Here is a 20,116-nt window from a genome sequence, read left to right on the forward strand (position 1 = left end):
ATTTGTTAATTCAACCACCTCTCTGCCCCTTTTGCGTGCCTCGCCCCTCCTTTCCCAGCTCACAGAGCATGCAGAGTGGGAGCGCTGGTGCGAGGCTCTGGGTGGGCGGATGCAGCCAGGTGACCCTGCGTCCCCAGCCCTGGGGGGAGCTCTCTGTGCAGCTGGCCCTGCTCTCGGCCTTGACCTTCATCCCAGCAGGGTCAGACTTGAGAGCCAGTTGGAATCTGGCAGCCTGGCCCCAGCCTTCTATTTCTGGCCACATTCTCTTAAAAAACGGACACTTTTATTTTTTAGCATTTTGGAAAGATGGGATTATAAGCAGTTTTTTTTTTTTTTTTTTTTTTTTTTATGAAATGTATCAGGCATGCAAAGAGCATGTGTAATGTATACAGGTCACCTATAGCTGCCCCGCTCCTGGGGGTCTGTCCCGATCTTGTGAAAGAGCCTGGGTCCTGCACCCTGGCCTCAGGGCGTGGCCGGGGTCGGTCTGGAGAGGGTTCCGTGTGAACCAGAGCCCAGCTCTGCAGGGGCTGGCTGTGCTTCGGGCGAGGCTTGGTTCCCCTTTCGGTTTCAGCCACTCCACGGGTGTTGCTGGAGGGCCTGCCCTGCCCTGCATGTGGGGTCCCGTCCTGGTGAGAGTCTGGCAGGTGACGCGTGTGTGCGGGTCAGCGGGGTCCCGTCCTGGTGAGTCTGGCAGGTGATGCGTGTGTGCTGGTCAGCGGGGTCCCGTTCTGGTGAGTCCGGCAGGTGATGCGTGTGTGCTGGTCAGCGGGGTCCCGTTCTGGTGAGTCTGGCAGGTGATGCGTGTGTGCGGGTCAGTGGGGTCCCGTTCCGGTCTGTCCAGCAGGTGACGCGTGTGTGCGGATCAGTGGGGTCCCGTCCTGGTGAGAGTCTGGCAGGTGATGCGTGTGTGCGGGTCAGCGGGGTCCCGTTCCGGTCTGTCCAGCAGGTGATGCCTGAAAGCAGCAGTGGCTTTGTCGGGTGTGGGGCGGGGGCCACAGCCAGGCGAGGCGGGAGGATGGGGGGCCCGTGATGACAGGGAGCTGGCAGGCGGAGGGCATCTTTGAGCTCAGCCCTGGGTCACTACAGCAGCAGCAACATCCCAGCCTGGGCCGGAAGCCCAGGGCCTGGGGCCTCATCGTGGCGTCCGCAGAGCTGGGCGTGTATGGACTTGGGGTGGAGCCCCGTGTGCGGGGGCTCCCACCCAGAACGTGGCTGCTCCTGCTGACTGCCTGTGTTTCTACGTGAGGAGATTCACGAGGACATTTGCTTGGAGATGCTCTGATCACACCCTTAGTTGCCTTCTAAGCGGCAGGCACACATCCTACTTTTCTGCCAGACAGAACTCGTGATGTAGTCTGACAGCCGGAGGAGTGTGGATGCCAACCGTTTACTTTGCGTCGCAGACAGCCACCGTCCTGACACTGCCGCAGAGGAGGCGTGGGTGCGCCAGCCCACGCCAGGGTTTCCAGGAACGCTGGGCGGGGTGGGGGGCTCCTCCTGGCTCTGGCGGCCGGTGGCGAGGGGCTCCCTGCGGGCAAGTCCTCCAGAGTGAATGGGAGACGGAGAAACAGAGTTATTTACCCCTGCTGCGGCCTCCCAGGTGGTTCAGAGGTAAAGCACCCGCCTGTCAATGCAGGAGACATAAGAGACGTGGGTTCAGTCCCTGGGTGGGGAAGATCCCCTGGAGGAGGGCATGGCAACCCAGTCCAGTATTCTTGCCTGGAGAATCCCGTGGACCGAGGAGCCTGGCGGGCTACAGTAGGGTCATAGGGTCAACCCTCCGAAGGGCCTCAGAGTCGGACACAGCGGAAGTGACTTCACATGCTGTGAAGAGATGGCGCAGCAGGTGGTCCACACGCCCGGCGTGCACACACGTGAAACCCGGGAGGCTCACCCAGAGTCTCCCGACCAGAAGCGTCAGAACAGGACCAGGTGACTTCAGGCGGCAGCCGTGGGGAATCTGTCCTGGGCCTCAGTCGTCTGAGAATAAGAGTCTGCCAAAACCGGTGCTTGGACACTATCCGTGTTTTACCTTCCGAATCACCTTACTTTGTAGACCGTTGTTTGGAGAAAGGCAGTGAGGATGAGCTGGTCCAGAAGTCAGGACCGTGCCTGCAGCCGCAGACTCCCGCTGTCGGAAGCTCCTGAATAGTATCGAGTGTCAGGAGCAAATGACACTCGGGAAGCTAGGTTATCAGTGTCGAGACGAAGGGACCCATGATCGGCAAACGGAAGTGTCCACGAGTCCTGTGTGGATTCAGAGGCAGAGACGTGTTAGGAAAACGGCTGGTTTATTAGTGTGGATGAAGATTTTGGGAAGAAAGTGGAGGCCCAGGATTACATGGTTGTGTGAACTTGTGGACAGTGCGGTTCGTCGTCTCAGAGTTCTCGGAATTTTGCACGTTCCACAGAGCGGTTCTCACCGGGGGAGACTCTGTCACAGCTTTTCTCTCAGTGCGTCTGGGGGTCGCTCCACGTCCACACGTTCTGGGGACGCAGCTGGAGGACACGCCCTTGTGATTCAGCCAGCCCGTCTGTGGACTGCAATTACAGACGTCCCCAGCCACAGTCACCGGCCCTGGAAGTCAGCGGTGTTTTTCCTCAGATGTCCCTGGGTTGGACTTTTAGAGGCGGGGCCCCTGAGGCAGGAGCAGTTGCCCCTTCTGTTCACTATTCTGCATCCTCACCTGGGGCCGTGAGGCTGCTTGTTCTCACCCGCCTTGCCCGGGCAATGCTATTCTCCGCCAGGACCTCATGTGAATCTCCAGCTTTGTCGGGGGGTGGGCAGGGAGGCACCAGTTCACCAAGATAGGTGGGCCTGGGGGACCCAGACGGACCGGGCCTAATCATTTTGGCTTCGAGAAGCACTGATCAAGCCCCCGGCTTCCTAGTCATTTCTGTCCTGGCGGCCCACTGCCAGCCCTCTGTGATGGCCGTGACGGTAAATGTTTCAGGCTCCAAGGCCACGTGGCCTGTCCGCTCCGATCTGTCCTGCGGTGTGGGCACAGCCGTGACAGACGAGAGTGAGGCCTCGCTGCCGACGGCGATGCTCCACTCTTCTGTAATTGTCACGTGTCGGGAGTGGTCAGTCTTCTTTTGATTTTTTCAGCCGTTTGAAGATGTAAAACCTGTACCAAACCTGCGGGCCACGGTCCAACAACCCCTGCTTTCCGGGTCAAAGGGGGCTGGATTTCGGCTTCCTCTGCCTGGCCTGGCGTCGGGCCTTGCAGACTGGGCCCCAGCTTGGGCCAGCCTCACCTTCGCCGTGAGGGACCGGTTTTCTCCCTTCCTCCGTGTCCTGCAGGCCCTGCTGGCCCTGATGGGTGGGCAGCTCCCGAGTGGCCTGTGGGGGGGTCCCTGTGCCTCTGGCCTCAGGCTCCCGTCTGCTGTAGAACGAGGCGCCTCCCCTCAGAGCTCCCGTCTGCCGTGGGAGAGCGAGGCGCCTCCCCTTGGGACTGCTGAGAGGCTGGGACGTGGTTTCTGGCGGCAGCTCTAGGTCTCGGTCTGTGTTTGTCAGGGTGGGCTGCTGAACGGGCGTCGTGTCCACGTGTGTGGCCCCCGTGACCCCACTGCAGACACGGCCCTTGGCAGGTGTGAGCAGGGGCCTAGGACCTCCCTCGCTTGTGGTCAGTTCATGGTGACAGACGCGTGGGGACATCTTCCCGGGCTGTTTCTCGGGGTCCTTGTCAGCCAGGGGACGGCGTTTTTCTGCTTGTCATGAGGTTCAGGTATGACAAGGCACGTGACCGAGAGGGCAGCGTTGGTGTGATTCACACCTGTGCATGTCCCGCCTGTAGCTCGTGAGACCCCGAAACTCTCCCAGAGTCCGCGTTTCCCCCTCGGGTGGTCGTCCAGTGGAGTTAAAGCGCTAGCCTGGCCGTGTTTGTTCCCTCTGTAAATGCCTGCTGGGCGCTCTCCTCTCCGCTCCTCTGCCTTTTTTAAGCGCAAGGGATTAAGAATGTACAGACCCCAAAAAAGCGTGGCCCCTCCCATCCAGGTGGCCAGTACTGTGCGTCGCAGAAGTTGGTGGTCATCAGTACCTACATCCTGGGTGATTTCCCAACCGGGAAGCATGGTTAGAGCCGAGAAACTTCTCCGAGAACCCTAATCCTGGCTTCGTTTATTATGATAATACTTAATTCTGTCTTGATATTATGTCATACTTATGCCATAGAGCCAAACCCAAAATACAGATTCAATACAAATGAACCCATGAAACAGGAGGCGGGGCCGACCCAGTCCTGCGGCCGCGGCCTGAGCCTGCAGCACGCTGTGGTCGGCGGACACGCTGCGCGCGCTCCCTGCAGGGCTGCGAGCGGGCTCTGTGCGGCTGCCCACGGGGCGGGTTGGGTCAGGCTGGCATCGCTGCGCTCCTGAAGGTGAGGGGGTCCCCGGGGGCGGCGGCCAGCGGGCTCTGGGGTCTGCTGGGGCCGCGGCTCTGGCCTGTGTGGCTCTCAGCAGCCCAGGACTCGCCCGCCGGCGTCACAGGGAGGTCGCTCACGGGGCCCTGCTCGTCCCTCCTCCGAGGGATGAGCCACTCGCCCTTGTAGGCGCCTGGGTCAGGGGTCTGTGGTCGGCAGCCTGTGCTCTCGCTGCTGAGTCTGAGCGCAGTCCTGGTCATCGCCTCCATTTCGGGGCCAGGGGTCCCGAGCCCCGGAGCCTCTCGAGGGGCGTCCTCTCCAGCTCAGCCCGGCGCCTGTGCCGGCTGGGTCCTCACGGCTGCTGCCACTAGCTGCTCCCCGGGGGTGCACACAGGACACCCCAGAATCGACTCTTGCCGCCTGCCGAGTTCTGCGAGAGGCTCGTCCAGAGGGCTCCGACCCTGAGCAGGGGAGGGCGTGACCGTCCCAGGCCGTCCACAGGACTGCACAAGGGATTAAGAATGTACAGACCCCAAAGAAGCGCGGGGTCAGTGGTGGGACCCAGTGGTGGGACGGCGGGGATATTCAGGCCCGTGGAGGACACGGGCCAAGGATAAGAATCAACGACTTTTGGGGGGAAAGTGGGAATGAACATATATTAATTGTTTATCAGCTCTGCCATCTAGTAACTTACCAAAGGTCACTATACATTAGCAAGCTGTTTATAAAATGATCGTGCTTTAAATATCAGACTTCACTGAGATTTATTCCATAACCGTGAGAGCACCTGCTGTATATGAGACGCCGAGCTGGAGGTCATATCGTGTATTCAGGCAAAAAATAAAAAGTCACTACAGAAATCACAGTGAGCGTTACGGACGTGCTCTACAAGCTGTGGGTTTCGGGGCGCCCAGGACCCCGCAGAGCCTGGTGGGGGTGGGCATCTGAGTCTGGTCGTCGGACACGAGGCAGCGTATGTCCTGGCCTCCCGGCCACCGTCCTGAGCGCAGACACAGAAAACCCCTTCGTTTCAGAGTCAGCGAGGTGAAAACGCCTGACCGTTTCCCGCAGCCCTCCCGGAAGGAAAGGTGTTTGTCCCACCTGGCGTTCAGAGTGTTCCTGTCACTTTCCCAGCTTCCTTCCCAGGACCTGTGAAGATTGGGCGCTTTAGTCAGATCAAGGCTGACTTCTCTGTCCTTTCACATTTGGATTTGGTATTTCCAAACATCAGCTCGTTTTCAGGGCCTCGCAGGAAATCAATTGACTCAGAAAATGGCCGAAGGCCCCCAGGTGGAGCAGGCGGGACCCCCATCCCCCTCCCCGAGGCCCACCCGCTCGCCGTGTGCTGGGCGGGGCGTGCTCATCCTGGCCGGGGCTGCCATGGGGATGTCGGGACCCCAGTCCCCTCCCCGAGGCCCACCCGCTCGCCGTGTGCTGGGCGGGGCGTGCTCATCCTGGCCGGGGCTGCCATGGGGATGTCGGGACCCCCGTCCCCCTCCCCGAGGCCCACCTGCTCGCCGTGTGCTGGGCGGGGCTCCCGGGGGCCGTCTGGACTCTGGTTCCCCACCCCCGACCCCCGAGCCCCAGGACGCCTGAGTCATGTGACTCGGGCTGGCCTTGACTCTGGCCCCTCGGTTATCATAACAGTTCAGTGAACTCACCCACCAATAAAATTTCCCCGACATCGTGCTCGGCTTGGCAGATGTACTTTCACTTTGACGGGAAAGACAGATAGGCGATCTTTATCTTGTGCTTGCCGTGTCAAAGGCGCTTCCAAGATTACCCAGAGGGCTTTGGAACCTGTCTTAGAAGCTTTAAACAAAGGAAAGCGAAACATGTTTTCTTCATAGACTTCATTTTGTTCCAGTCTTGCCTAGCAGAAAGAACGGCATCACTGCTTAAATCGCCTATTCTTACTCAAATAAGAACATGTCAATTTGGGGAAAAAGCGGTGGGGGCTGCGGGGCTTGTGTAATCATTCTCTTCGAAAACCACAGTGACTGACTTGGTAAGAAGTCAGCTGGCTTAAAGCTCAACATTCAAAAAACGAAGATCATGGCATCTGGTCCCATCACGTCATGGCCAATAGGTGAGGAAACAATGGAAACAGTGAGAGACTTTATTTTCTTGGGCTCCAGAATCACTGCAGATGGTGACTGCAGCCATGAAATTAAAAGATGCCTACTCCTTGGAAGGAAAGCTATGACCAACCTAGACAGCATATTAAAAAGCAAAGGCATTACTTTGCTAACAAAGGTCCGTCTAGTCAAGGCTATGGTTTTCCCAGTGGTCATGTGTGGATGTGAGAGTTGGACTACAAAGAAAGCTGAGCGCAGAAGAATTGATGCTTTTGAACTGTGGTGTTGGAGAAGACTCTTGAGAGTCCCTTGGACTGCAAGGAGATCCAACCAGTCCATCCTAAAGGGAATCAGTCCTCGGTGTTCATTAGAGGGACTGATGCTGAAGTTGAAGCTCCAACACTTTGGCCACCTCATGCGAAGAGCTGACTCATTTGAAAAGACCCTCATGCTGGGAAAGATTGAAGGCGGGAGGAGAAGGAGACGACAGAGGATGAGATGGCTGGATGGACATGAGTTTGAGTAAACTCCGGGAGCTGGTGATGGACAGGGAGGCCTGGCGTGCTGCGGTTCATGTGGTCCCAAGTCGAACACGACTGAGGCACTGAACTGAGCGACAGATCTGAACTGAAGAAGTTATGCATTTATCATGAGTTGCTTTTCCCTTTAAAAAATAGTTGCAGGCCGCGGAAGACACAACCTTGTTGATTGACCCTCGGCACTAATTCCCGTCCTCGTCAGCGGGCGGGAGGGATGGCCAGCCTTGTGTCCGCATGCCCCAGGGTAGGTACCGCTCGGGGTTCAGGGGAAGAGAAACAGGATGGACTCCCGTGTTGCCAGCAGGGGTGGCCCCAGCCTTCCGTCTCCTAGCCTCTGCTCACGCTCGGTCCAGAGGTGGGGACAGAAGTCATCTGTCCTATTTTCTCTCATCATCTGGAGCTCACGAGAGTGCCGTTGGGCCCGTGCATGCCCCGGGCTTCCCGCGGTCGAGGCTTCCGGTGCCGGGGCCACCAGTGGGCTCAGAGCCGCTCGCTGCCCGGCCGGATGGTTTGGCGCTGCTACAGCTCTTGGTGGTGTAACTAGAAAAGGCTTTTCAGACAGAAACCCAAACAGGTGGTGTCAGGGCTGGTTTCCACCATCGTTTCGATTTTTTAGAGATTCTATGTCAACTTAAACACACTTGCCTAGTCCCCCCCCCGCCCCCCAAATTCACGCAGACGCCGAGGACACGTTCACAGCTGGGCGGACTCGTCCTGCCTCTCAGACCCGGACGCCAGGCCCCGAACCGCGTCTGTGTAGACAGTCGGCAGGCCGCCAGTGCTGTACGTGGCATCGCTGCTTTGATATGAAGTGGACGAAACCAAGCTGAGGTCTGAAGTGCTGTGGCTGAGAGAGGGTGAACGCTCGTTACTCTGCAGTGAGTGTTGTATATGTCGAATCCGTAGCACTTTTTATTTTTATTTTTTATCTTTTGTCTGTGCCACGTGGCTTGCAGGCTCTCAGTTCCCTGCCGTGGCTGTTCCCGGGCCACCGGAGAGCCCTCCACAGGCCTTTCGTGGGTTCTGGAGCTGGGATGATGCCTGCATCCACCTCGCTGGGCAGACATCGTCAGGCGGCCCCCAGGCCGGGTGGCGTGGCTTGTTCTGGCTCTGCCGTCACAGACTTGAAACCCCTTGGCTGGGCTGGTGGCCCCGTGGTGTGGCTGCCTCCTGCGGCCACCCCAGGAAGGACCGCCCGTCTGCGGGACACGCCCATCTGCTTCCCCCAGTTACTTGCCCGACCCTGAGTTTCTGACCCGATGGAAGGTAGAAACCAACAGTAAATACGATTCTTGTCATGAAGGAGTTGTAATCTAGTCAAGGTAGTGAAAACTAGCACTTAGGAAATTTTATCTTCTCTCCTAATTGTCCGTGGCTTCCCAGGTGGTCCAGTGGGGAAGAACCCGCCTGCCAGTGCAGGTGATGTGAGTTCTATCCCTCGGTCGGGAAGATCTCCTGGAGGAGGAAGTGGCAACCCACTCCAGTGTTCTTGCCTGGGAAAGCCCATGGACAGAGGGCCGGGACTATATAGTCTATGGGGTCTCAAAGGGTCAGACATGGCTGAGTGAGCACAGCACAGTTATTTATCCGTCCAACGGTGACCGCTTGGAATCTTTGCGGCTCCTGGTCCTGACCGCCCTGCCTGGGGACCCGGATGGGGAACCGGACTCCTGGGTTTTACCCTCAACCTGCTGCTTTGGGCAAATCCCTTCCTCCTGCTGGAACTTGATTGTTCCTTCACCTGTCCAGTTACATGGTGGGGTCTTCAGATCAATTGATTAGTCAGCCAGCAAGCTTCTGTCACCTCGGAACGGAAGTCAGATAGCATCTTTAAAAATATCAAAGTGTACAGCATTTCTGCTGTCGGCAAAATCTGCAGGTGGGCAGCTCTGCCTATATCACGGTGTAAAACTCCGTGATAAGACTCGAGAGGGAAGTGACTGGCAGGAGGGGTGTGTGGGCCTGAATCATCGTGTCCATGAGCTGTAACCGACTCCTGTGAACCTGTGAGAGAAAGAAGCCCCGTAGAGAAAAGTAGCAGAGGGATATGGCGCTCACAGTCCCCGAGGGTCAAGCTGCAGCAGCCCGTGTGGCTGCGTCCCCGGACGGTTGGCCGCTCAGCTTGCCCACGACAGCCGGCGGGAGGTGGGGACCCGGGTGGCCTGCTGGAGGGCTGTGTCCTGGGGTGGGCTTCGGAACACGTTGGCTCCCCCAAACGTGCCGGCCCGTGGCCCCACCTCCTCTTCCAGGGTGACCCCAGAGAGGCTGACGCCCGCGTGAGGATGTCTGCTTCCTCGTGAAAAACCTGGGGACAGCGTCTTGGGTACTTGGGTCCCCCGTGCGTGCGGCTGCGGGCCTTGCGGGGCTCAGAGGCTGGCCCTGTCTGCTCACCCCTGTGGACGAGCGTCTCAGTCCCTGTCATCGCGATCCCGTGGGACAGCGGGTCAGAGGGAATCAGCTCGCGTGCTGCTGGCGTTTCCCAGTGAGGGGACTTGGGGAGGTGCTTGTTGGCAGGAGGGGCCCCGGGTCTGACGGGGAGAAGCCCTCCAGGGAGGGGCGGCAGGAGGCAGGGAGGCTCTGGCCCCGGCGGGCTGGCTTTCCCCGCTCCCGCCAGCTGACTGACCCAGACGGGGTCTCCGTCTCTTGTTGACGAAGATGCTGGAGGGAGCCCAGCTCAAGGCTCGGCATTGAAGGGGGGACCCCAGGAGCGGTGTGATACCGCTTCCTCCCCCGGGCCGTGTGACGTGTCATCATTGTTCAGTTCAGAGGGGGGCTGTCTGTATTTCCACCGTGTCAATGGAAATAGTCAGCAAACAATCTGTAATAGAAATAGAAAAGTTCTGTTTGAGCCAGACTGAGGATTACAGCGGGAGATAACTGATTTCAAGAAGGATTTGAGGCTTACAAAGGCAAAACCCAGCGAGTTAGGAAAGTCCTTTGTCAAGAATCAGGACGGGGGCTGCAGGGAGTGGGGTGCCATCAGACGAGGACTGACTGGGTCTGGAACGGGTGCCTCGTTACCCAGGGCGACCCGGCACCCTGCGGCTGCAGCTGGCCCTATCAGCCACCCTCCACGGGGTTGGGAGGGGGGTCTCCACGCGCCCTTCAGGCCTGTGGGGGAGGCGGGGTGGAGGCGCTCACCTCCATCCCGCTGCGGCGTCCTGTTCTGGAAGCTTCTCTCCAGCCCTCCAGCCTCCCCGGCGGGCCTGGCCCCGGAACGGCATCCTTTATCTAAACATCCTCTTCTCTGAGAGCTCCCGGTGACACAGCCAAGGTTGAGAAACGGCTCAGAGTGGACAGAAAGCACCGCTGTTTCTCAAGTGGGCTTTCCGCACAGGAAGACGCACTTAGGGCTGATTTCAGGTTTGGGGAGTGAGTCACGGACGCTGAGGGCCACTCGACCTGCGCGCTTGTCGGGAAGTGGGGGCGGATGGGGGCAGGGTGAGGCCGGTCACGCAGAGGCCTGACCCTCCACCTGGGTGGGGGCAGGGGTCGGGCCTCCTGATCCCCGGGGAGGCGCGTCCGGTGGGCTGCCCTGGGGAGGGGGCAGCGTGGGGGCCAGGGGGCGTCAGGAGCGCGGCTCCGGGAGCCGGGGACCCCACTCCCGGTCTCGGGGGTGGCTCGGGGAGGCTGTGCACACAGACCACCGAGCAGCGCCCTCACTCTCCCCTCTGGCTCCTGCCGCTGCCGCTGCGCCCGGGTCTCAGGCGTGCTAGTGGCCCCCAGCGGTCGGACCGTGGCGGGTGGCCTCAGCCCCAGGCTCCGGGGCAGGCCTCTCCCCGCAGACGGAACCTTTGCCTTGGGGTTTCGGGGCCTCCTGTAGGTCCTAGGCGGCTGAGGGGCGCTTTCTGCGGATGCCATGGTCCAATCAGGTGGTGTTTCCACCGCACCGCTGCCGTAACTCCCAACCACCTGCGGGGCCTTCACTCGGTTTATATTCAGGATGTAGAAAGTCAGCCTCCCGTGCAGTGGAAGGTGTGTGGCCCCAGCGGCGGAAAGCCTCCGTGGGCCCCAACACGTTCTGCGTGGGGGCTGGGGGCTCGCGGGCTTTCTGCTCGTCGTTCGTCTTTGGAAGGAGACAGTATGGTGGGAGGACCGTGCAGAGACGCCGCAGCCCTCCTGCCAGCCTCCGGGCGAGGGTCTCGGGCGCTGTCTGAAGCACGGGGCTGCACGCGTGACGTTCGAGCGTCTCTCCTGAAGGCCGGTTCCCTCCGCCGCGAGCCCTGGTTCCCGCTGCCTGGGTGCTCGGCCGGCTCCTCTCTGCGATTGTTCTGGCTTCTCCAGCCACGGTTACGCCGTAGAGGCTTCTGACGGTGCGTCGTCTCATGATTAGCTGGCGACGTACCAGGATGGGTTTCCATCACAAACAGGGGTGGTTCCAGGGGGCGCATCCGGAGAGGAGTCCCCTCCAACTGAGCCTCGCTGGGCAGGGGCGAGGGTGGGACCCGGACGGGACTCTGCCAGGCTGCCCGGCGGCTCCCCGCCTCCTGGGGACCTGGCCTCGGTGCCCTTTTTGGTCCCTTCTTCACAAACGCCCCCGCCAGCACCAGCAGGGCCCCTCCAGCGCGGGCCCGTCCCGCCTCTGACCTGCCCCCGCCCGCAAGCTCGAGGGGACACGGGGTCACTGTGCTGTGCTCCCGCTCGTGGGAGCTCTGGCCTCTGGCTCAGGGCAGCAATTATCTGGTCGGTGACTCAAGGCTCCCTGCCCTTTCTCTCCGGGGTAGGAGCTGAGGGCTTGGGCAGCAGTGGCCGATGGCCGGGCGGTGGGGCTGGAGCGGCCGTCACAGTCTCCCTGATGGGCCGGCGCCAAGCTGGGTCCCCTCGGACAGCTGGGCAGGGGAGCGGGCTCTCTGCTGAGACCGAAGGGTGAGGTTCCTCCTCCAGTGGGCGTAAGCCTCGTCTCTGTCTTAGAACTCTCTTGTTTCATCGCCTGGTCGCTTGCCCCAGCCTAGGCTGGACTTGTTGCTTCTTGTAGGGCCATTTCCTGACTTCGATGTGGGGATACTGCCCCCGCACCTGGTACAGAGGCCGCCCCCCAACAGGCAGGGGCGACCTGCCTCCCCAGCCCGTGTCCAGGGGACCCACCTCGGCCTGCTTTCCAGGGAGCCAGGCCTGTGTGGCCCCCATGGGACAGGTGGCAACAGGTGACCCACAGGTGAGTGAGTTCAGCCAGAAGCTGCGTCCCCTGTGGGGAGGGCTGACCCCCCCAGGATCGGGGACGAGGCTCCATCTCTGCACGGGCACTGAGGATGCGCCTTGCGAGGGCCACTGCAGGAGACCCCCGTGGTCGCCTCTGCTGGTCTCCCACTGAAGCCCAGGGAGTGATTTCAGCGGCTTCATACGCAGGCTCATCCGGAAGCACCGTTCTCACGGCTTCGCCGCCGCTGTGCGTTTCACCGGGGCCAGGCAGCGGCGGCCAGCCCCAGCACGGGGCTCCCCGCCTCCCGCCGGGCGCCCCAGCACGGGGCTCTGCTGCCTGTAGCTGTGAAACTGGGTGAGCCTAGGGCAGCCCAGAGTCATCTGTGGCTAAAAGTTTTATTTTAATTTTCGTTCTGGACCCAGTAAATTACGGTCTGGGTTGGCAGCGTTTACCATTTTCCAGATGGTCCGTGTTGCCAAGTGAAGTGGACCGTCATGGCGCTTCTGTGATCCAGCTGATTCTGTGTTTAATAGTACGTTCTCGGCAGAAAAATGCCACTGAGCCGCAGAGGCCGAGAATTTGCCTGAGAAGGAAAAACTCTGTCGCTCAGTCGTGTCCAACCCTTGGCAGCCCCATGAGCCGTAGCCCGCCAGGCTCCTCTGTCCGTGGGGTTCCCCAGGCCAGAATACTGGAGTGGGCTGCCGTTTTCCTGGGGAGGAGGGGCTGTCTTTCCCGCTGAGTGTGGTCAGTGGAGGGGAGTAGGGCTCCCGCAGGGGCCAAGGGTGCAGGTCCAGTGATGGGGGCCCTGGGTCTCTGCCTCCCCACCGGAGGTCCGACTCCACTCACAGACCCCGGGAAGGCTGGTGATTCATGCCGAGAACTCTGATCTGATCAGCTCACAGAGCGTGGTCTTAGTCGCTGCCCCGAGGAGTTTCGCAGAGGACAGTGAACGCTCCCTGGGTGGACGGCCGCCCCGTGCTGTGGTGTGTGGGAGCTGGAGACAGCGGGGCCACGCCACACACTCGCCACGAGGAGCCGGAGCGCCGGGGACGTGAGTGGGAGATGCCGGTGTTCACGCCTCCTCACCCGTCAAACGACAAGTGTTGGCTGTTAAAGCTGAAAGCGGACCACGGAACAAGCAATTGCTTTGTCGTTGGATCCCTGAAAACGGTTGTTGGGGGAACCACCTCTGCAAAAGCTGATCTGGTGAATTGAGGCTAGGTTACATGCTTTCGTTCCGGTCCGGCCGCGTAATTCGGCTAATAGGTTGTGTTTGTTTCAGCTGAAATTCGAAACTTCCATTAGTGACCGCCGCTGGCCGAGATTGATTTTCCGTGCATTTCAGACTCTCTTCCGTCCTTGTGAGCTTTCTGACTTGAAGGCTCAGGCTGCCGCGCCCAGATCCTAACATGGCCTATGGCAAGGTCGGTGAGGACGAGACTGCTGCCCGCACTTGCTTCCTCTGGTCCTTTAGCCACTTTGGGGTTGGGGAGGGGGGTGGGTTCCGAGTCCAGAAGCACCGTGTTGGCAGAGATGGTGGGGCAGCATCTGTACAGGGCATGTCTGCGAATCCCTCCCACCTTCACTGCTGGGCCCCACGGTCCAGGCAGGAGCCCGGCCACCACACCTGAGGTGCTGACGCCCCGTGAGGGCCCTGGAAGTGGAGTGTTTCCTCAGCCCAGTCCCAGAGAGCCGGGGTGCTCGGCAGCTGTGTTCATCCCATCGTGCCTTGCTGTGATTGCTTCTTTTCAAGTTTCTCCAGTCTTAGCTGTTCTCCTTGGGAAGTCCGTCGAGCTCAGTTTTATCCACTAGGAAATGCTGTCTACTGAAAAACCAGCCTGAAAGATGTTCCTTGTTTTCCCTGAAACGGAAAGCATCTTGCGTTCTGGCGGCACAGCAGTGAGAAGACGGGGTGGAAGAGGCTTCAGAGGCATGAGGTTCTCTGCACTGATCCTAGACAGGGTCTCTGCACCAACTCAGAAACGTGATGGGCGATGCTCGGGACCCAGGAACCTGTGGGGGACCCTAAGGGACCGCTTTGCTGAAATAAAATTACTAGATCCTAAAATCTTCCTGTTCAGGAAGTCTAGTTCAGTGTTCTTTAGTGCATTTACCAAGTTACGGAGCACCACCATGATCTAATATTAAAACGTCTTCGTTTCCTGGAAGAAACTCAGTACCCGAGGGGCAGCCTCCCTGGCCCCTGGCGGGGACCCACGGCGCTGTGTCTGTCTCCACGGAGCTGCCGGTTTCGGACATCCCACGTACACGGATCGTGTTTGGTCCTCCGTGTGTAGCCCCTGCCATGCCCTGAGGGCTGTTGATTTTGAGTATCTTTCCATGTGCCCGTTGGCCATTGAAGCTCTTGGAGAAATGTCCAGTCACATCCCCCGCCTTCCTTGCCTTTTCATTATTGGCTGTGGTGGCCGGTCTATCCCAGGTACCAATTCCCCAGCAGACATGACTCACAAGTTTCTTGTGGGGCGTCCCCTGGGGCTGTGCAGGCAACGCCTGGGCCTCCAGCTCACCTGCGTCCTGGTGGGACGTCTTGTGATTCCCCAGGAACGTGGGAATCTGTGAGGCCGGATCCCACCCACCTCCCTACCTCCTCTAGAGGGAAGGGGCGTATGTTCTCGGCCAGCTGACAGTCCCAGCCTGCCAGGGCTGCGGGCCCAGAGCGCAGGCTGAGCGGTCCTGCTGTGATCCACGTGTGAACACAACTTCCACAGAAGCTAATTTCACCTAGGTTTAGTCCTAGTTTACTTTCAAAAACTGCCGACACTGGCCTGTTCCTTACGCAGCCTGCTGTAAAACTAGACGCTGGATGTCTTGGAATCAGGGCCCCACTCCCTCTTGTCGCCGACCTCTGTGTCGCCCGGCCCCAGGAGATTCTGTGATCAGCCGTGACTCATCGCAGAGCGTCGTGTGGCCTGACTTCCTCTGGTATGCGTCACCCGAGCACTGTGGTTACTGTTTGGTTTACAACAGGCGGGGTTAAGAAATTGCTTAAGAGGCCAAGTCTGTTTTCATTGCTGAGCCTGCAGACACCCAGAATCCCTTCGTGTTACTTCCGGGCGGGCTGGACACAGAGATGCCGAGTGGCCCATCCAGACGCACACAGCGGTCCGCACGCTTCAGGGTGCACACGATGGCAGGCGGCGTGTGCAGAGCCGCGGTGGACAGGCGCTCCCGGGCGTCCCGTCTGCTGTCTTCTCTCTGCCTTCTGAGCTGAGTTTAACCCACTTAGGGTCTGCACCTTTGTGCTTCTGCCGCACACGGGGCTCCCCGGGGGGCTGATCTGAAACGGCCTGTCTTGCCTTGAGGCTCATCAGCCGCTGTGACCTCAGGGGGCACCCCCCGTGGGCGCCGCTGCAGCCTGGCCGTCGAGCACGAGGCCCCCGACGCCGCTCCGTCCCGTGAGCTGTGACCTGTTCAGGGACTCGGGGAGCCGCCAGGGCCCCCGCCAGGGCCCCCGGGAACTGTCTGTTGCTCCCGTTTCTCTCCTCAGGGGCCAGCACCAAGGCTTGCTGTATCGTACAGGGCTGAGTCGGTTGGTACGAGGCTCCTCCCGGAGGAGCTTGTGTTGCAGGGGGGGCGAGTCCTGTTGGAGGGTGTTCGGGGCTTGCTTCCTGACCTCGTTCCACGAGCAGGAATGGTGCCCCGGCCTGTACGCTTAGGGCAGCACCAGGGAGCTGTATTCGAGGCGTCCAGTGATCACACTAAAACCAGCCTGTGCCCAGGGAAGGAACCGGCCTTGAGAAACCTCCTTCTGACTTGCTGCCTGCGGGCTCCCTCTGAGCTGGGGCTGCCTGTCTGGGGGGAGGGGCAGAGCCCTGAGCTGGAGCTCCCTGTCTGGGGGGTCCAGGCCCCGCCTTACCACCCAAGGCTGCACCGTAGTCTCCTCTGTGGCTGCAGGGTCCCGGGCGCTCAGGGCTGCCAGCGCACAGTCAGCTGCGTGTTCTGGAAGGCCCTCCTGGGAAGGGCTCTTCCCTGAAGGTCAGGTGTGCAGCGATCGGAATAATGCAGACGTGGGTCAGACGCGGGTCGTCTGCATTCCAGGAAGTCTTGTTCATGCGATTGTTCGGGGGCAGGGAGACCCTCTGGTCTGAGCTCACAGTTTTACAGTCTTCTCTCCTTAGAGACCTTTCCCCAAATCCTAGAACCACTCACTGTCTTTTCTCTTTGGAAGCCTTAGGGCTCTGCTGTCACTTTTTGTTTTTAAATGGACCCGCCGTGTCATTTCCACTGAGCTTTGCAGGCCCTCTCGACTCCCAGTGGGGGTGCAGCTGGCACCTCCCTGAAGAGCTGGGGGGCCGGGGGAAGCACAGGCTGCTGAAGGGGCCCAGGGAGATGGGTGAGGAGTGGGGTGGAGGTGGGGAGTGGGGATCGGCCTTGCAAGGGGGTCCAGCCCTCCCCGGCCCCCACACAGACCAGCATCAAAGCCAGCCTTGCTCCCCGGGCCCCGCCCGCACCAACGGCTCTGTTTCCGCCCGCAGTGTGCCGGGGAGGAGGACTGGGTGGACAGCCGGACGGTCTATGTGGGCCACCGGGAGCCCCCGCCAGGCGCCGAGGCCTACATCCCGCAGAGGTACCCGGACAACAGGATCGTCTCCTCCAAGGTGAGTACCTGCCCGGGACTCCCCCACGTGGCTCCTCGGGCACTCAGAACTCCCTGAAGCTGGGACCACCCGCCCCTGAGTGCCAGGCTGCACGCTCATCACCCCACCCTCCCATTACCCCCCAGAACACTGTTAGGACGAGGTGTCCCAGCACTTCCTCCTCACTTCCCTGCTAACTGTGTCGTGCTTAAGTGTCAGATTTCAAGTCTAGGGTTCAGATCCTCCTGGCACCACTTCTCAGCTGCCAGGCACGCGCCAGGCTAGAGCGCCCTCCCCTGCAGAACAGACGGCACCTGTGACCCCAGGTGCTGGCTGGACTTGGTCCAGAGGAGGCCTCGGGACGGGGACCTGGGGCCTGAGTCAGCAGCGGTGGATGTCTGTGGATTCAGACCGGGTGATGCTGAAGGCGAGACACACGATTGTTTTCATTTAAAAACAGCTCAGAATGCGGAAAACACAGCTCCAGTCCAGTTCAGTTCAGTTCAGATCAGTCGTGTCTGACTCTTTGCGACCCCATGAATCGCTTAGATTGTAAGAAGTAAATTTGCAAAGAGATTTGGAGACTGTGTTGGTGTATCTATGTTTTCTTGGAAAGAAAATGTTCATTTCTACCTTGCAATGACTCCTTAAGTGAACAAATGCCTATGCTCTCTAAGTTAAATTTCCAGCCTGATCTGTTACTGGTGATCGGTGTTTGATCCACGTTCTGTTCCCTTTTGAGCAGAACATGGTAGAAGAAGGAAAAATAAGAAATGGCCCTAAATGTGTGATCCCTTCGCTTTGATTCTGACCTCACACTGAGCCTCCCAGCCAGGGCCTTCTCAAACCTCAGCCGCCCACCCCGCCGCAGACTCAGGACGATGGGACGTCACCAGTTCACACCAGGTGCTTGGGCACACAGCGCGTGTGGCTCCCGGCTCTGCCCTCAGTCGCCGCAGAAGTAAATATCCCGCTCGGGCTGTGCAGTCTCCTCTCCGCACAGAAACTGAACTCTGAGACCGCGGGGCTTGCCTTCCCGGGAGAGCGTGGGTTTTTGGGGCACCTGAGTGCACCTGTGCCGGAGCCCTGCGAGGTACCAATGGCCACAGCCTCGCTGGTTTCCGGACGCTCTGGGTTTCCTCTCCGCGGCCAGTGAAGCAGAGTGGCACCAGGCTGTCCCTGCCCCCCGGGGCCACGTGAAGAGGGGGCAGCCAGGCGGGGCTGCTTCTCTGTGCCTGGGCCCCCTCCAGCCCACGCTGAGGACAGAACCCACAGTGAGGACAGAACCCACGGTGAGGACAGAACCCAGGGGAGGAGGGAGCCCACGGTGAGGACAGAACCCACGGTGAGGACAGAACCCGGGGGGGAGCCCACGCTGAGGACAGAGCCCGGGGGGAAGGGAGCCCACGGTGAGGACAGAACCTGGGGGGGAGCCCACGGTGAGGACAGAGCCCGGGGGGAAGGGAGCCCACGGTGAGGACAGAACCTGGGGGGGAGCCCACGGTGAGGACAGAACCCACGGTGAGGACAGAACCCGGGGGGGAGCCCACGCTGAGGACAGAGCCCGGGGGGAAGGGAGACCACGGTGAGGACAGAACCTGGGGGGAGCCCACGGTGAGGACAGAACCCACGGTGAGGACAGAACCCGGGGGGGGGGGGGGGAGCCCACACTGAGGACAGAACCCAGGGGGAAGGGAGCCCACGGTGAGGACAGAACCCGGGGGGAGCTCACAGTGAGGACAGAACCCGGGGGGAGGTCACAGTGAGGACAGAACCTGGGGGGAGCCCACGGTGAGGACAGAACCCACGGTGAGGACAGAACCCACGGTGAGGACAGAACCCAGGGGAGGAAGGAGCCCATGGTGAGGACAGAACCCAGGGGGGAGCCCACGGTGAGGACAGAACCTGGGGGGAGCCAACAGTGAGGACAGAACCCACGGTGAGGACAGAACCCAGGGGAGGAGGGAGCCCACGGTGAGGACAGAACCCAGGGGGGCCGGGACCAGCTCGGGGCTGACGACACAGGCCTGGCGCGGACGCCCGCCCAGGCTGGGGTGGGAATGGGACATGAGGCGGGGGTTGTGCTCTGCACTCCGCACTCCCCGAGTTGTCTGACAGGAGAGCGATGCTCCGCCCGCCTCAGATGTCTCAGCTCCAGCGCAGCAGGAAAGTACCGGCTTTGTTCCATGCTGTCCTGCTCTGGGGTTCAGTACCGAGGGCTCCGGTGTTGGGTTCTGTCCTACTGATGGTATCAGCGGAAGGCAGGACCTGACAGACGGATGTAGGTCAGAGCGCTACACTGTACCTGTTATACAAAGCATTACCTTGTACTGTGGCCCAAGTGTCTGAGCAAGTATTAGATCGTTACAGCTTAGCAGGCGTCAGAAATGTGCGGTTGGCCCACTGTTATCTGTTTGCCAGCTCTCATATGTGCAGTAAAGAGCTCGTTTTACTTTATCCATGCAGTACTGATAATTAGTGCAGTCCTGACTGTTTAAACTATCTCACTGGATTTTCAATTTTCATGCTGTACATTGTCAGAGATTAGCAACCCTCTTCCCACCATATTACTGATAATCAGCAGTAATAACTTATGATGGTCATTTATTCCTTAAAATATGTGGATCATACAATATAACGCCTAGGTTGCAGCGCAGGCCTCCTCCACCCGGTAGGGATAAAGTAATCATTTAGGTGGTTTTAAATTCTGTATTTGTGCGGTCCCCTGGTAGACTAGGACTTAGAAAACGGAAAGGGCGTCCTGAAACAGTAGCATTAAAATAGATTAAGACTGATCTGCACGTTTGGGAGGATGGTAGAAGATGACCTGTAATAAATGCGTGATGCTTTATAAGGTGGAAACTTGCAGACACACAGGAGAGGGGAAGGTGGGCAGCAGACGTCTGCGCCCGGCCACCCGCTGTCCGCACGCACCAGCAGCTGGCCCCACGTGTGCGTCTGTGCGTCTCTTTTCTACCGTGAGACCATTTTGAAGCAAATCCTAAACAATGTACAACTTCCATCTAGAAACATTTCAGCAGATAAAAGATGGGGATTTGCACTGAGTGGTTTGTTAGAGGTGGGGACATGTTCTGACTTCTGGGTGGTGAGTATGCTGGTCTGGGTCCTGGAGACAGGGTGGGCTTCACCGGATGGGGCCTTGAGGACAATCACTTTGGCATCGGGATCTCCTGGAAGGGAGCATATAAAGACTGAAGATCATTCTAGGTTGGTCACAGAATCACAAAAATGAGGCACAAGTGCTGTGGTGTGGCATATCTTATATTTCTTTTAATAACTCCTTTTTAAAGTTAGTGAAAAGTAATTTCCTTATGCCCAAGAATACTGGAGTGGGTAGCCTATCTCTTCTCCAGGGGATCTTGCTGACCCAGGAGTC

At 59.5% G+C, this 20,116-nt stretch overlaps 1 protein-coding gene across 4 annotated transcripts in view; it reads left to right on the forward strand.

The window, feature by feature from the left end:
* ATP11A (ATPase phospholipid transporting 11A) overlaps nucleotides 1-20,116 on the forward strand; it is a 98,967-nt gene that overhangs the window by 28,306 nt on the left and 50,545 nt on the right. For 3 of the 4 annotated variants that reach the window (XM_065901606.1, XM_065901607.1, XM_065901605.1), the window contains exon 2: nucleotides 16,618-16,740. In XM_065901606.1, coding sequence (XP_065757678.1) covers nucleotides 16,618-16,740 — 123 coding nt within the window. Of the gene's footprint in view, nucleotides 1-16,617; nucleotides 16,741-17,550; nucleotides 17,994-20,116 lie in introns of those variants that run through there. The other variant, XM_065901608.1, reaches the window with a different exon arrangement.

The sequence above is a fragment of the Muntiacus reevesi genome, chromosome 11 (assembly GCF_963930625.1).
Source record: "Muntiacus reevesi chromosome 11, mMunRee1.1, whole genome shotgun sequence".
NCBI lineage: Eukaryota > Metazoa > Chordata > Mammalia > Artiodactyla > Cervidae > Muntiacus > Muntiacus reevesi.